Raw genomic sequence first — 16227 nt, forward strand, 5'->3', positions numbered from 1 at the left:
TCTCCTCACCTAGGCGAAGCTGTGCTGAACCATCTGGAGTAAAAGTGATTTCTGCCCCCATTTTGGCTAAAAGGTCTCTACCCATTAGAGGCACTGGACAGGCTGGCAAGAACAGGAATTCGTGGATTACTTGATGACTGCCAAGTTGGCATCGGCGAGGGCGGCAGAATGGTCTACGGGTCTGGTTCCCAGTAGCTCCAATAATGGTGGCCTCCTTTCCTGAGAAAGGCGCTACTTTCTGAGTGACTACTGAGTGCTCAGCTCCCGTATCAACCATAAAGTCCATAGTCTGGCCCCCAATTTTCATTCTGACCATGGGCCTAGCTGAAGTGAGCCTGGTCTGTCCTAGCCAGAATCAGCCATTGCTAGCCCAATGAGATCTGCTTCAGGTGGCTCTGGTTGATAGCAACTGTGCAGGGGCCTGAAGCAGCGGGGGCCAAACATGGCGGGGATCTCCCTTTTCTGCGTCCCACGCGGAAAGAGAGATGAACGAACCGGTCCTAAATGGAGGCGGCCAGGGATTGAGAAATAATAGAAATAAAGAAAACAAGACGCAAAAATAGATTCATGAAGCTGGGGCTGGGTGGGACGCCATCTTTCCTCTCTGATGGAGAGACAGCATGACGACGACCCTGAGCCACCCAGCAGGTTTATTTTATATCCCCAAAATCCAGGAAGTAACACCAAAACTTAGGATCAAAGGAGCTTATTTGCATTCTTAATTAGGCCCCAGCATTACTGGATTTACATATCTAGACCCGCCCCTGCTGACACCTGGGCTGCTATGAAGTCAGAACTGATTAACATGTCTAGCCTCATTGGGGAAGCATGTTCCCAGGGCTTGACTCGGCCTAAGACCTAAGGAAATGCCCAGGTGCCTCCCAGGTGGCCCTCTACACAACTGGGTGGAAAAGGGGGCCCAGTCTTTTTACTTTGCCGTTTGGGACATTCATTCTTACAGTGTCCCATTTCGTTACAATAGGCACACTGGTCTCATCTCAGGCTCACTCTTCCTTTTCCCCCTGGTCTGTATCCTTGCTGATCTGTCTGGGAGCCTGAGCCTCTAAAAGCCCCTGCTATTATATTGGCCCTTTTTTGTATTCTCCTTTCTTCCTCCTTCCTTGCTGCACTGTCTCAATTGATAAAACCTTTGTTAGCTATCTCTAGCAGTTCAGTAGCATTCTTTCCTGCAAACCCTTCCAGTTTCTGTAATTTTCTCCTGATGCCAGGCTGGGCTTGGCCTACAAAAACGGCATTTACCATGATTTGATTTTCTGGGGCCTCAGGTCTAAAGAGGGTGTAGATCCGGTATGCCTCACATAGTCTCTCATAGAAAGCTGCTGGACTTTCATCAGGCTTCTGGAAAAACCTCAGAGATTTTAGCCATGTTGGTGGGCTTCTTGGCTCCAGCTCTGACCCCCTGGAGGAAGGCCAGCCGATATCTTTCTAGCCTGGCCCTTCCATCTTCTGAGTTCGGGTTCCAATCAGGTTCCTCATCTGGGAAGGCCTCCCTGGCCCATCTGTCTTGTATCTAATATTCCTGCCAGGGCCTGGGTCTGGAGCCACTTCCGATCCTCTGTGACTACTCTCATGCGCTCTTCAGTGTTAAAGAATGTGAAAAGGGGCTGCTTGCAGTCCACCCAGGTGGGCTTCTGGGTCTGGAAAATGGTTTCTAGGAGGTCTACCATGGCCTGAGGTTTTTCAGAATAAGCTGGGGTGTGATGTTTCCAATTCAGGATGTCACTTGTGGTAAAGGGCTGATAGTAATAGACTGGCCCTCCCTCCTGCCAGATGGGTCCCATCTTCGCCAAGTACTTTGGCACCCCAACTCTCCCTTAGAGGCATCTGATGTGCTGGTTGTGGCCTGGGCCCTTGATCGGCTAAATGCAAGTGCCGCCCAACTGGCTCTGGAGAGCCTAGTTGAGGAGAAATGGAAGGGGACGTGGTGTTTTTGGACCTTTTAGATCAGCTGGGGAAGCACTTGGTGCTGCCTGTGGCACATATGGAGATGGTAAAACTAGCGGGATTTCCTCAGGGGATCCTGGCAGAACAAGGGGTTGGGTTCCCTTCTGAGAGACCTGTTTCTTTTCTCCTACTACTAAAACCTTACAGAGCCGGACCCAAGATGGCAAGGTTTGAGCAATTCCTAACCAGCTGTCTATGTAAGGGAACTGATCTGGGTGTCCAGGGTCTGTTGTGACTACATTCCAGACCACCCTGACCAGTCCTACATCTAAAGAGCCTTCCGGGGGCCAGCTGACCCCAAAGGCTGGCCATTCTAATTCACAGAATTTCCTCAGTGTTTTGGGGTTCATTTTAATACCATAATCCTCAAACTTTTCCAACATGCAATTGAGAACAGTGGGTTTACTTTGTCCCAACCCCATGATGATTGGTGGCGAGAGACAGACAAGGGTGCAGGGAAATTTACTAAAAGCCTGGAGGGTCTCCTTAAAGAAAAGATCCTTAATCAGCACAAGCAGGGGCAGGGAGGGTAAAATCTCTCCACCCTGTGGAGCTGTGAGCCCTGCCCCTGAAAGTCCCAGCCAGCCAAAAGAGACAAGGAAAGCTGCAAATACCTTTAAATATACCCCAGAACTCAAAAATTTCAACCTAACACAGCAAAGTCACAGCAACCTAACACAGCAAAATTTCAACCTAACACAGCAAAATTTGAGTGCAGGAACAAAGCCCCTAGTACACAAACATAGACAGAAATTTTTATCAACTCCATGATAGAGAGCAAACGTCTCTGAGAAAACTAACTCAACAGCGCTGCTTGAGACTTTTGCAGACCATCACAGGTTCAGCCTTCAGTAAATCAAACGTTTTAACCAGATGAGCAAACAGAAAATCAAAGTAGCTTTTGCTTTCACACAGACCAGTTAATCAGCAGATAATTATGCCAAGACAGACAAACATCCATACTCACACTCTCTCAGTAGACTAGCCTAGACTGGAGCTGAGCAGATAATGCCCAACTCCCCAGATGGGCATGGGGGCATTCCCGGCACCCACACCCCAGAACAGAATTCTTGATCGATGTCTCGGTGAGAACCTATCAGAGAAGTTAAGACTGTGTCCAGCCCCCCTTCTCGGTAGCAAATTGGCTAGTACCACACACAAACAAACAGAAGAGTGAACCCATAATTCCTTAATCGAATTTGAATTCACTCACCTCTGGAGTCCTGATTCCTGATTTACCTGATGAAGTCCTATGACTTCCCGAGAGGTGATCAAGCTCCCCCTTCCACTCACTTGGAGTGGGCCTGACAGACTGGGGCCCCTACCTTACCGATTCTGTCGACAGGTCCAGAGGTGTCCATCCACTTTCTCCAGGTGCTGGCCAGGTCCTGGGATGAGGTCCAGGAGTGCCTGAAATCCCTTCTCTCCCCCCGCCGCCCCGCCCCTCCATTCAATTCTGCTAAAATCAGCAGTGCGCGACTTCTGGAGGCCTGTCCCAGGCCCCCAGGTCCCAAACCGTCCACTCACCGGAGGCAAGAGCCAAATGCAGTTATCTTCCCAGTTCAGGAAACCAAATGTTGCAGAAGACCAAAGAAATACCAAGCACACTTCCTAGAGAAAGGGAGGGACCCCGTTTATTAACACTAGTGAACTCAGGGAATAATTTCCAAATCAGAGTGAAGAAACATGCAGAGGGCTTCACTTTTTATAACCTTCTGGGGTCTTTGTCTTGCCGATATGGTTCCACACCCTTTTGTGGGCTTACAGGAAGGCCCCCAGGTGTTGGGGGTCCCTAGGCCATATCCAATGATCTGTCCTGGGGCCAGCGATAACAACCACCCCCTCTGCCCCCCCTCCCCCCCCAGGGCAGTACATTGTTCACAGTTTTTATGGCCTGACATGCCTTGCAAGACCAGTTTCCTCCTCAAAACAAGGAAGGGCATAGAAGAAGCAACAGGAAAGCTAGGCTGGGCTGCTTTGGCACTAAGAGGGAAGGGGGGTCTTGGAGACAGGTTCAGGGAGTTAGCCCTGGATGAGTTGCCTCTGCCCATTTCTCTCCTGGTTTCAAGTCTCATGGGGTCCCTCAGAGGTTAGGGTATATGTTCCTGAGGGGGAAAAGAGGGGGGAATGGGAATGGCAAGGACATGCTCCTGGGAGGGAGAGTACATGCTGGGTTCTTTGTCTTGAGCGAATTTATCTCTCTCTCTTGCAGGTGGAAATCTTAGGGGAGGTCTCAGGGGAGTATCTCCATAGAATATTCATCAGTTTTCCAGGTGTGCTCTTTCTGGGTTGTGGTCTCCACTGATTGGTCGGTGCCAGGGCAGGGGATCATTAGTCAATGTAACCAGGCCAGGGGCAGACATGGCAGTACCATTTGTCTTGTTTGCTGTTTTTCTGGGCCTGGAGCTGAAATATGACTGAGGCCTAGATGTTATCTTAGGGAGGAAAGGTCAGGGGTTCTAAACTGCATACCTGGTGATATGCTAAGGGAGTATAGGTTACCCTGAGGACAAGGTTCTTGTTTTCCCAGTTTTGCCCCTTGCTAGGCATCCGGGCTTTCTGCCCTGGTGAGTTTCTATACCTGACCCATCATCCTTGCTCTACTCATGTCTGCCTAACACTATCTTCCCTGATAAGTAGAACCTCCTTAAACCCCTATTTTTGTTAACGTTTATTATTCACTGTTATGGTAAAAAAAAAAAACACATTGAAACCTGTAAAGAATTTTTGAGTTTATTTGAGCCTAACTGTGGACTTAGGCCAGGAAGCAAAACCTCAACGAGTTGAGATAAAGCTCTGGAGAATGGCGGGTTACATTTGTATTTATACATTGCAATCAAAGGAGGGACATAGGTGGGTTACATGAAATTCATTGGTGATGGATTAAGGAGGTGGGATAAAGCAAAGCAGTGGGAAACCCCTGGGATTGGATAAAAAGTAAAATGAGGGACACATACTTAGGTGAGTGCAGGAAAAATTAACATGATAATGAAGGAATTTGTGGTATCTGTCCTGGCGCCCAGCACATCTGGTTGTGCCCCAGGGGCTCCAGAAAAAGGGAAGTTACAAGTTACCCAGACATCTCACAGATGTTATCTTAGAGGCAAAAGGCAAATGGGCTCAGTAAAGATCTAAGTTGATCTTTGTCAGGGAAGATACTGGCCTAGGATGTAACTGCCCACCATAACTGTGTTTAGTTAAAGTTTAATTTCAGACCATTCTTTGTGGTTACTTTAGGTCTTTGAGTTTGCAAGACTGTCATGCAGGGTGGAGAGGCAAGATGGCGGCGGAGGTGAAAGGCTGATCTGTTGCCTCGCATGGCAGTTTCGGAAATACAACTGAAACATGGACTGGTGAGGGTGGCGACTGCTGCTCGCGTCTCCCCAGACCGGGCGGCTGCTCCTCTCAGTCAGCACCGCAGCCAGGGCCATGGGCTCGTGGGCGCCGCGGCAGCTGCTGTGGCGGCGGCCGCGGACTCGGCGCAGCCGCTCTCGGTGAAGGAAGAGACCATCTTTCTGCAGGAGGGGCTCATCCGCGCCACCGACCTGGCCGAGCTGCCCAGGGAGATCCTCGGGGCCCCGGATGCCGCCAACACCGATTTGGAGGATTCTTAGGATTTCCCATCTTACATTCAAGTCCTCTAGCCAGTTTGACAGAGGAGAACCAAGAAGGCGGCAAAGTTAAACAAATGAACTGCGAACTGCGCCGCGCACAGCAATTTCAGGGGCACAACTGGAGGACAGAGCGTCTGCCACCCAGAACTACAGGAGAGATGGCTGAATGGTAGATTTACAGCTAAGAGGGAAGAGGAAACCAGCGAAATCGGAGGGGATGAGGTGCGGAGGCGCGTGGGTCGGGCTGGTGGCGGGGGGAGGGACGCGCGGCTTTTGTTCCAACCCGAGGGGAGATTAGCTCCCCATCACCCTGAAACCCAGCTTCTGGGGAAGCGCGGGAGACCCAGATGCCTGCGGGGAGAGGCGGGACTCTTGCGGAGGTGCGCCCAGCAATGAGTGTTTGCTGCGCTGGAGTGCGGAACGAGGGGGCTTAGAAACGTGGAAGGCAGAAGGAGCAGACTTCTAGCCATTGCGGTTCGCCGCACCATGGCCTGTTGGCGCCCTGAGACCCCGCCCCGCCTTGAGACCCGCCCCGCCCTGGGACCCGCCCCGCACGTTTTGAAGACCCGCCCCGCAAGTCTTGCAGGCGCACCTGCGCTCCAAGCAACGGCTTGTGCATGTGGGTGGCCTGCCCTCTGGCAGCTTGACCAGATGAACTGTGGTTCTAGTCGGACTGCTCCAGGGCCACTCAGACAGGAGGAGGAAACTACAGTTTTTGCAGTAATCTCTGCTGAATGCCTAAGGCAGTAGCTGACCTACACCCCATTGGAGACCCAGAAACGAGGGCATCTAGTGGTCTGTGTGAGATGACACCAGATTTCAACCACGCGCATAGGGGACACATTCGGGAGGCAGATTCAGTGAGCGCCGGGGCCTTGCTGCACCAAGACCCGGCCCATAGGCGTGTTTCCTGCGCAGCAACTCTTCCTTTGTAGACAAAGAGGGCCCTCACGGCCAATTGGCCTGGAGGACAATTCCTCCCGGTGACGCCAACAATAGTCAAGACTTAGCTATACAAAGGAGGACCAAGATGGAGGCATAGGGCGGAAGCCTGATTGTTGCCTACCACAACAATTTTGAGACTATGACGGGAGAGCAGAGCAGACACCATCCAGAACCACCAGAGGGCTGGCTGAGCGGATGCTCTACAACTAGAATAAAAGAGGGGTATGCAGGATGATGCTGATGCCGGTGACCCAAAGACCACACTTTGAGAACTACAGCTCAGGCGACACAATGGCGGCCTGGAACGTGCTTGGTGCAGTGCCCCCGGCGGTCTCCGGCTGAGGGGACGGCTCCACTGGCTGCCAAGCACGGACAGACGAGCCCATGGGAGACATGGGGTGGGAGACTCCGCGCTTGCTGACCTCCGAGTCCTTCAAGAATCTCAATGCCCCGGAAGCGGCCAGGTGCGCACGCTCGGCGACCGGCCACCGCTGCAGACCCAAGGGCCGACGCAGCGACATTGGACCAGCCCGCCGCCGTGCACCGGGCACACCGGAGCTTCTCCGAGCCCGCCGCCCAACGAGTTCTGCGGCAGCCGTCCTGGAGCTCTGGGAAAATGGCCGAAGGAATTGCTGAGAGGGAATTGACCAACAGGAATTGGGATCAAGAAGACGAAACCCCGCTGGGACCCGGATGCAGGCGAGGTTGCACGCCTCTGGACTCGGGTGTGGTCACACGCCTCTGGGTCTAGGTGAGGCCTCACGTCCCTGGGTCTGGGTGAGGCCACGTGCCCCTGGGTCCAAGTGAAGCCGGACTCCGGGTCCGGGTGAGGCCACGCGCCTCTGGATCCGGATGAAGCCGGATCCCGGGTCCGGGTGAGGCCATGTGCCCTGGATCCGGGTGAGGCCACGCGCCTCTGGGTCCGGATGAAGCCGGATCCCGGGTCCGGGTGAGGCCATGTGTCCCTGGATCCGGGTGAGGCCTCGCGCACCTAGGTCCGGGTGAGGCCACGCGCCCCTGCGTCTGGGAGAGGCCACGCGCCCCCGGGTCCAGGTGAGGCCATGAGTCCCTGGATCCGGGTGAGGCCTCATGCACCTAGGTCCGGGTGAAGCCACGCACCCCTGGGTCTGGGAGAGGCCACGCGCCCCCGGGTCCGGGTGAGGCCATGTGTCCCTGGATCCAGGTGAGGCTGGGTCCCGGGTCCGGGTGAGGCCATGTGTCCCTGGATCCAGGTGAGGCTGGGTCCCTGGATCCGGGTGAGGCCTCGCGCACCTAGGCCCGGGTGAGGCCACGTGCCCCTGGGTCTGGGAGAGGCCACGCGGCCCTGGGTCCCGGTGAGGCCATGTGTCCCTGGATCCGGGTGAGGCTGGGTCCCGGGTCTGGGTGAGGCCATGTGCCCCTGGGTCTGGGAGAGGCCACGCGCCCCTGGGTCCAGGTGAGGCCATGTGTCCCTGGATCCGGGTGAGGCCTCGCGCACCTGGGTCCGGGAGAGGCCACGCGCCCCTGGGTCTGGGAGAGGCCACGCGCCCCTGGGTCCGGGTGAGGCCACGCGCCCCCGGGTCCGGGTGAAGCCATGTGTCCCTGTATCCGGGTGAGGCTGGGTCCCAGGTCCGGGTGAGGCTGGGTCCCAGGTCCGGGTGAGGCCACGCGCCCCTGGGTCTGGGAGAGGCCACGCGCCCCTGGGTCCGGGTGAGGCCATGTGTCCCTGGATCCGGGTGAGGCTGGGTCCCGGGTCCGGGTGAGGCCTCGCGCACCCAGGTCCGGTGAGGCCACGCGCCCCTAGGTCTGGGAGAGGCCACGCGCCCCTGGGTCCGGGTGAGGCCATGTGTCCCTGGACCCGGGTGAGGCCTCGCGCACCTAGGCCCGGGTGAGGCCTTGCGCACCTAGGTCCGGGTGAGGCCACGCGCCCCAGGGTCTGGGAGAGGTCACGCGCCCCTGGGTCTGGGAGAGGCCACGCGCCCCCGGGTCCGGGTGAGGCCATGTGTCCCTGGATCCGGGTGAGGCCTCGCACACCTAGGTCCGGGAGAGGCCACGCGCCCCTGGGTCTGGGAGAGGCCACGCGCCCCTGGGTCCAGGTGAGGCCATGTGTCCCTGGATCCGGGTGAGGCCTCACGCACCTAGGCCCAGGTGAGGCCACGTGCCCCTGGGTCTGGGAGAGGCCACGCGCCCCTGGGTCCGGGTGAGGCCATGTGTCCCTGGATCCGGGTGAGGCCTCGCGCACCTAGGCCCGGGTGAGGCCACGTGCCCCTGGGTCTGGGAGAGGCCACGCGCCCCTGGGTCCGGGTGAGGCCATGTGTCCCTGGATCCAGGTGAGGCTGGGTCCCGGGTCCGGGAGAGGCCTCGCGCACCCAGGTCTGGGTGAGGCCACGCGCCCCTAGGTCTGGGAGAGGCCACGCGCCCCTGGGTCCGGGTGAGGCCATGTGTCCCTGGATCCGGTTGAGGCCTCGCGCACCTAGGCCCGGGTGAGGCCACGTGCCCCTGGGTCTGGGAGAGGCCACGCGCCCCTGGGTTCGGGTGAGGCCATGTGTCCCTGGATCCGGGTGAGGCTGGGTCCCGGGTCCGGGTGAGGCCATGTGCCCCTGGGTCTGGGAGAGGCCACGCGCCCCTGGGTCCAGGTGAGGCCATGTGTCCCTGGATCCGGGTGAGGCCTCGCGCACCTAGGTCCGGGTGAGGCCACGCGCCCCTGGGTCTGGGAGAGGCCACGCGCCCCTGGGTCCGGGTGAGGCCACGCGCCCCCGGGTCCGGGTGAGGCCATGTGTCCCTGTATCCGGGTGAGGCTGGGTCCCAGGTCCGGGTGAGGCTGGGTCCCAGGTCCGGGTGAGGCCACGCGCCCCTGGGTCTGGGAGAGGCCACGCGCCCCCGGGTCCGGGTGAGGCCATGTGTCCCTGGATCCGGGTGAGGCTGGGTCCCGGGTCCAGGTGAGGCCTCGCGACCCAGGTCCGGGTGAGGCTGGGTCCCAGTTCCGGGTGAGGCCACGCGCCCCAGGGTCTGGGAGAGGCCACGCGCCCCCGGGTCCGGGTGAGGCCATGTGTCCCTGGATCCGGGTGAGGCTGGGTCCCAGTTCCGGGTGCAGCCACGCGCCCCTGGGTCTGGGAGAGGCCACGCGCCCCTGGGTCCGGGTGAGGCCATGTGTCCCTGGATCCTGGTGAGGCCCTGCGCACCTAGGCCCAGGTGAGGCCACGTGCCCCTGGGTCTGGGAGAGGCCACGCGCCCCTGGGTCCGGGTGAGGCCATGTGTCCCTGGATCCGGGTGAGGCCTCGCGCACCTAGGCCCGGGTGAGGCCACGTGCCCCCGGGTCCGGGTGAGGCCATGTGCCCCTGGATCCGGGTGAGGCTGGGTCCCAGGTCTGGGTGAGGCCACGTCCCCCTGGGTCTGGGAAAGGCCACGCGCCCCTGGGTCCGCGTGAGGCCATGTGTCCCTGGATCCGGGTGAGGCCTCGCGCACCTAGGTCCGGGTGAGGCCACGTGCCCCTGGGTTTGGGAGAGGCCACGCACCCCTGGGTCCGGGTGAGGCCACGCGCCCCTGGACCCGGGTGTGGCTGGGTCCCTGGGCCCGGGTGAGGCCATGCGCCCCTGGGTCCAGGTGAGGCCTTGCGCCCCTGGTCCCGGGTGAGGCTGGGTCCCTGGGCCCGGGTGAGGCCATGTGCCCCTGGGTCCGGGTGAGGCCTTGCGCCCCTGGGTACGGGTGAAGCCGGATCCTGGGTCCGGGTGAGGCCGTGTGCCCCTGGATCCATCCGGGTGAGCCTGAGTCCCGGGCCCGGGTGAGGCCACGCGCCCCTTGGGTCTGGGTGAGGCCACGTTCCCCTTAGTCCGGGTGAAGCCATGCCCCTGGGTCCGGCCGAGACCAAACCAGAGGGAGTCGGACCTCCGTTACCACCATTTGTTCACCATCCAGAGCTGAGGGGTCAGTGCTGACATGTACACATAAGGAACTGGTGGACATTGAAATTGGGTCTCAAAAGAACTGTTGGTCCAGAAATAAACTCACTACAGACTGATTCATTTGCCTGTCAGCATAACTATTATTGCTCGTCTCACATTCAGTTCTTATAAGTATATATCTAGTGACATATGATCTCGCTCATCTAGGGGAAATGATGAACAACATAGACTGAGGAACAAGAACAGAACCAGAAACAAGGAGGCATTGATCGGACTATCGGGCCTCAGAGGGAGGATAGGGGAGGTTGGGAGGAGGGGGGAGAGATCAACCAAAGGACTTGTGTGCATGCATATGAGCCTATCCAACGGTTAAGTTCAACAGGGGGTTGGGGCATCCGTGGGGAGGGGTGTGGGATGGGAATGGGGGGATGAGGACAAATATGTGACACCTTAATCAATAAAGAAATTAAAAAAAAATAATAAAATAAAATTGACACAACCCTACAAAAAAAAAAAAAAAAAGACTGTCATGCAGGCCTCCCCTGAGCTTGTCAGGTCAGCATGTGGCCCCTTTCGTCCACATCACCCAGGCTTAAATACCAATTATCTTTTTTTCCCTCACAATTACTTTCTCTCTCAACTTAATTTCAAATTTTGAGGTCTACATTTTGTAAGTTCCTGTTGAATCATCCCTCTCTTTCCTATCCCAGCAGCTGTTTTTCTAGTTTGAGTTCTAAATTTCTAATTCCTGGATTACTACAATAGCCTTTATGTAACACTTAATGCCACTAGTATTTCTTTGTGCCAATCCATTCATTACCAGCTGTTTTCTTTCTAAATCACACAACTTCAATCCTGTCATTGTCATCCTCTTGTTCAGAACCTTTCTTGGATCCCTGTTGCTTATAGAAGTAAGTATGGAGACTTAGTCTGGCTCCCTAGTCTCTTTCAAAGTCAGTCTTGTTTCTTAGGCAACTATTGTGTAGCTGAAACATAACTTGAGATTCCCTGAAGTGTTTGTTCTCTTTTTCTTCCACCTTTGGAAAGAACTTGGAACTGACTCAGCAGTCTCCCACCTTCTTTTCTGATTGTCAAAACTTTATTCTTCCTTGTAAGACTTACTTTAGAGTCTGCCATCTTTACAAAAGCTTTCCAAGATGTCCTGACTCAGAATCCAAATGCACAAGAATTCTGAATGTGCACAATTATTTTGGTACCTTTTTGATGTCTTCTTCACTATTGCAGATTTTTTATATCACTTCTGTCTTTTACCAGAGTGTAACTGTTTAGCATCATCTTTGTATCCTGTATAACACCTTTGCTCATTTTTGTATCCTCTGTAATATCTTTGCTCATTTTTGTATCTTCTGTAATACCTAGCACACACTGGCATGCAAAAGATAAAATGAACAAGTGTAACTGAACAGTAGTAAAAATTATATTGGAAAGGGTAAGTCAGTTGAAGTAATAATATCCCCCAAAATATATACACACACTTTGAATAATTCTAAAGGCAGTGTTTATTAAAATATATTTCATTTTCAAAATTGAGCTATCAACTGTTAAAGTGTGTATACATTTTTTGAGGGACACCATATTGAGAGAAAAATTTTTGGGAATAATGCAAATCTATATAAAGCAGCTAAAAGAAATAATAAAATTGAAGATGAATTACAACTAAAATGAATATTTTCATTTTAATATTTCTAATTTACTAAATATTAAATTAGAATTCTGATTATTTCACATTAGTAATCATTCAGTGACATTAATTATTTATGTACCTAATTATAGTTAAATATTTTATTAAAACAATAATTTTATTAGAATTTTATTTTATTTACTTTTTTTTTATAGCAAAGGTAGAAATTTATTAAGGAACAAGTACAGACTCCCACGTGGGGAGGGGGAAAGGGTCCCACCTACTTCCTGTTTCCATCATACCTAATAAAATAGTAATATGCAAATTGACCATACCTTTGCTACACCAACCCACGCCCACCAACCAAAACCACGCCCACCGGCCAATCAGGGTGAGTATGCAAATTACTCAACAAAGATGGCGGTTAATTTGCATACGCTAAGGGAGGGAGGAGTGAAGACTGAAGACAACTTAGAAGGAAGAGGGAGGAAAAGCGGAAAGCAAGGTAGCTGCCAGAGGGAAAGTCTGGCCGTGGCAGGGCGGGGCGGAGCGGGGTGGGCGGCAGCAGCACGTGGGTGCAGGCGCGGCGCCCGCATTGGTGGCGGCAGCGGCAGTGCACGCGGCTGCAGCGGCCGCTTGCAGGATTCTTCCTGCAAACGGGCTACTAGTAGTTTATAAAGGCTGTAGTTCCTGTGTCCTGATATCCCCTCTGATTGGTCAATATTCCCTTTCGAATTGGTTACTATAGTGACTCCTGAGGCCCTACTCCCTCATTGTCCTCCTATTCCTTCTGGACTTTCTTCCTTCTTTATTTTGTAAATATAGACCTTTTTTGGCTACTTCCAATTTCCTTGTCTTATGGAAATATACCTGTTGCTACTTCCTTGTCTTTTTTTTAAAATATATTTTTATTGATTTCAGAGTGGAAAGGAGAGGGAAAGAGAGATAGAAACATCAATGATGAGAGAAATCATTGATGAGCTGCCTCCTGCACGCCCAACACTGGGGATCAAGCCTGCAACCCGGGCATGTGCCCTTGGCCAGAATTGAACCAGGGACCCTTCAAGTCCAAAGGCTGACTATCCATTGAGCCAAACCCGCTAGGGCTGCTTCCTTGTCTTATGGAATTTTATTTAGCAACTTTTCTGCCCTCACTACTTTTTGATCAGGTTGAATATATTTTGAACAGTAGTCTATAGCAATGATCTCACACATATTTTTCCCTAAGAGCCCTAGTTGATTGACAAAATTTTGAGCCTTTCACTTGAGATTTTACATAAACCTTAGCCTGTCCCAAAGATTCTCTATTTAAGAATTTAAAGCAAATGAGTATTTAAAAACTGCTTTGTGTGTGTATGTGTGATTCTAGAATCACTAAAATTCAGCTTGTAGAATACCAGAGAGGTCATTTTACCTATCTATACTAATAATAGTGGAATATGCAAATTGTCTGGGATGCCCTCACAGTAACAGAAACAACCAAACAGCAGCCTGCATGGAGCGACCAGGCTGGCAGGGGTGGGCAGTAAGGGGCAACCAGGCTGGCAGGGAGGTAGTTGGGGGCAACCAGGCTGGCAGGGGGGTAGTTGGGGGTGGCCAGGCCAACCGGGGGGGGGCAGTTGGGGGTGACTAGGCCAGCAGGGGGGCAATAAGGGGCAACCAGGCTGGCAGGGGGGGCAGTTGGGGGCGACCAGGCTGGCGGGGGGGGGGGGGGGCGGGCAGTGGCAGTGACCAGGCCAGCAGACAGAGACAGTTAGGGGTGATCAGGCTGGCAGTTAGGGGCAATCAGGCAGGAAGGCACGTGAGCAGTTAGGAGCTAGCAGTCCCAGATTGTGAGAGGGATGTCTGACTGCCGGTTTAGGCCCGATCCCCGGGACTGGGCCTAAACCAGCAGTTGGACATCCCCTGAGGGTTCCCGGATTAGAGGGTATAGGCTGGGCAGAGGGGATCCCCCACTCCCCCATGCACAAATTTTGTGCACCGGGCCACTAGTCCTATCTAATAAAAAAGTAATATGCAAATTGACCATCACTCCAAGACACAAGATGGCCGCCCCCATGTGGTCAAAGATGGCTGCCCCCATGTGGACACAAGATGGCTGCCACAAGATGGCTGACAGGGGAGGGCAGTTGTGGGCAGTTGTGGGTGACCAGGCTGACAGAGGAGGGCAGTTGGGGGAGACCAGGCCAGCAAGGAAAGGCAGTTGGGGGGGGGACGCAGGCCTACAGAGGAGGACAGTTGGGGGGACCAGGCCTGCAGGGGAGGGCAGTTGTGAGGGACCAGGCCTGCATGGAAGGGCAGTTAGGGGAGACCAGGCCAGCAGGGGAGGGCAGTTATGGAGGACCAGGCCTGCAGGGGAGGGCAGTTGCGGGGGGAGGACAGGCCAGCAGGGGAGGACAGTTAGAGGCGACCAGACTGGCAGGGGAGGGCAGTTAGGGGCAATCCGGCCGGCCAGGGAGCAGTTAGGCGTCCATCAGGCTGGTAGTGGAGTGGTTAGGGGGTGATCAAGCTGGCAGGCAGAAGTGGTTAGGGGCAATTAGGCAGAGGCAGGCGAGTGGTTGGGAACCAGCAGTCCTGGATTGTGAGAGGGATGTCCAACTGCCCGTTAAGGCCCGGTGGGATAGGGCCTAAACAGGTGGTCGGACATCCCTCAAGGGGTCCCAGATTAGAGAGGGTGCAGACTGGGCTGAGGGACACCCCCTCCCCCTGTGCACGAATTTTGTGCACCGGGCCTCGAGTGTTCAATAAGATCTTATATTTTGTATTTGATTTTTAATACTTTCTATTATGTTTTTAGTTAATACTGAAGTCTTCAGTATTTTTAAAATATATTTTTATTAATTTCAGAGAGGAAGGAAGAGGGAAAGAGAGAGAGAGAAACATCAATGATGAGAGAGAATCATTGATTGGCTGCCTCCTGCACACCCTCTACTGGGAATTGAGCCCACAACTCAGGCATATGCTCTGACTGGGAATCAAACCATGACCTCCTGGTTTATATAGGTCAATGCTCAACCACTGAGCCACGCTGGCTGGGCAGTCTTCAGTATTTTTAAGTATGGATATTTAATGATTTTATTTAATTCACATTAAAGAAACTGTTACAAATGTAAAATTTATATTAGTGGAAAAACAACTAAAAGTATATGAAAATTTAATTGCATATGTTATTTATTTTCCAAGTATAATAATGTACAAGTTTGAATAGTTTTATGTAAACTTCTTTTGTATTTAGGAAAAGGGTCAGAAAAAAAGTTATAGACAATTGAAGACTACTTTTGTTAATGTTACTTCTGAACATTCATTGTAAGTAATTTTTCATAAATTTTATAATTTATATTTGAAGAAAACAAATTTATTATATAATGGAGTTAATAATTCTCTTCATTTTTACAGGAATGATGTTTACAATTTTAATTTGAATGGAGCTGATGAGCCTATTATAAAACTTGGGGTAAGCTAGAAATTTGTAGTTATTTTGTATTTATTCAGTATTTATTTTGTAACTATGATGCAGTTATTAGTGTGTATATTTTATTTCCATCCTCATATAAATGTGCTTTAAAATATTTTAAAATATATATTCTATTTATTTTTATTAATTTATTGGAGTAACATTGGTTAATAACATATGAATTTAAGTGTAAAACTTTGTAATACGACATCTATATACTCCATGTGTGCTCACCACCTGAAGTCTCTTTCCAAACATTTTTAAATATTTTAAAATTTGTGTAGTATTTACCTAGCTATATTTAGTTTCCTTTCAAGTCCTTTGCACTGAAGTAGAGAAAAATGAGTAATTGGGACATGGAGGAACTCAGACTATTTCATCAAGAAAATCACTTTTCTTATAGATACAATAATTTAAAATATTTAAAATTGGCTTGAAAATTTAAAACAGTTACTCTTTATTTTATTTTTAGTATATCTTACAGTTGTAGCTTTCTAAACTGAATTTTATTGTCACATCTTAAGACTATATGAAGTGATAGAAACTAGATTTTGTGTTTATTTCTTTTAATTTTTGTTTACCTTATTTTGACACTAAGAAAAAAAAAATTAATGCTTACTCACAATATAGATCCAGGAATTTCAAGCTACAGCTAGAGAAGCCTGTATGGATAATTCAATAAAATTGTAAGTGCTTTATTATAATTAGTTGAATCAGATTAAAATA

At 52.1% G+C, this 16227-nt stretch overlaps 1 protein-coding gene across 1 annotated transcript in view; it reads left to right on the plus strand.

The window, feature by feature from the left end:
* SYCP2 (synaptonemal complex protein 2) overlaps positions 1–16227 on the plus strand; it is a 102996-nt gene that overhangs the window by 59161 nt on the left and 27608 nt on the right. The window contains exons 26-28 of the mRNA XM_054723881.1: positions 15283–15353; positions 15444–15501; positions 16132–16187. Of these exons, the coding sequence (XP_054579856.1) occupies positions 15283–15353; positions 15444–15501; positions 16132–16187 (185 nt within the window). The remainder of the gene's footprint in view (positions 1–15282; positions 15354–15443; positions 15502–16131; positions 16188–16227) is intronic.

This window comes from Eptesicus fuscus, chromosome 12 (assembly GCF_027574615.1).
Source record: "Eptesicus fuscus isolate TK198812 chromosome 12, DD_ASM_mEF_20220401, whole genome shotgun sequence".
Classification (NCBI taxonomy): domain Eukaryota; kingdom Metazoa; phylum Chordata; class Mammalia; order Chiroptera; family Vespertilionidae; genus Eptesicus; species Eptesicus fuscus.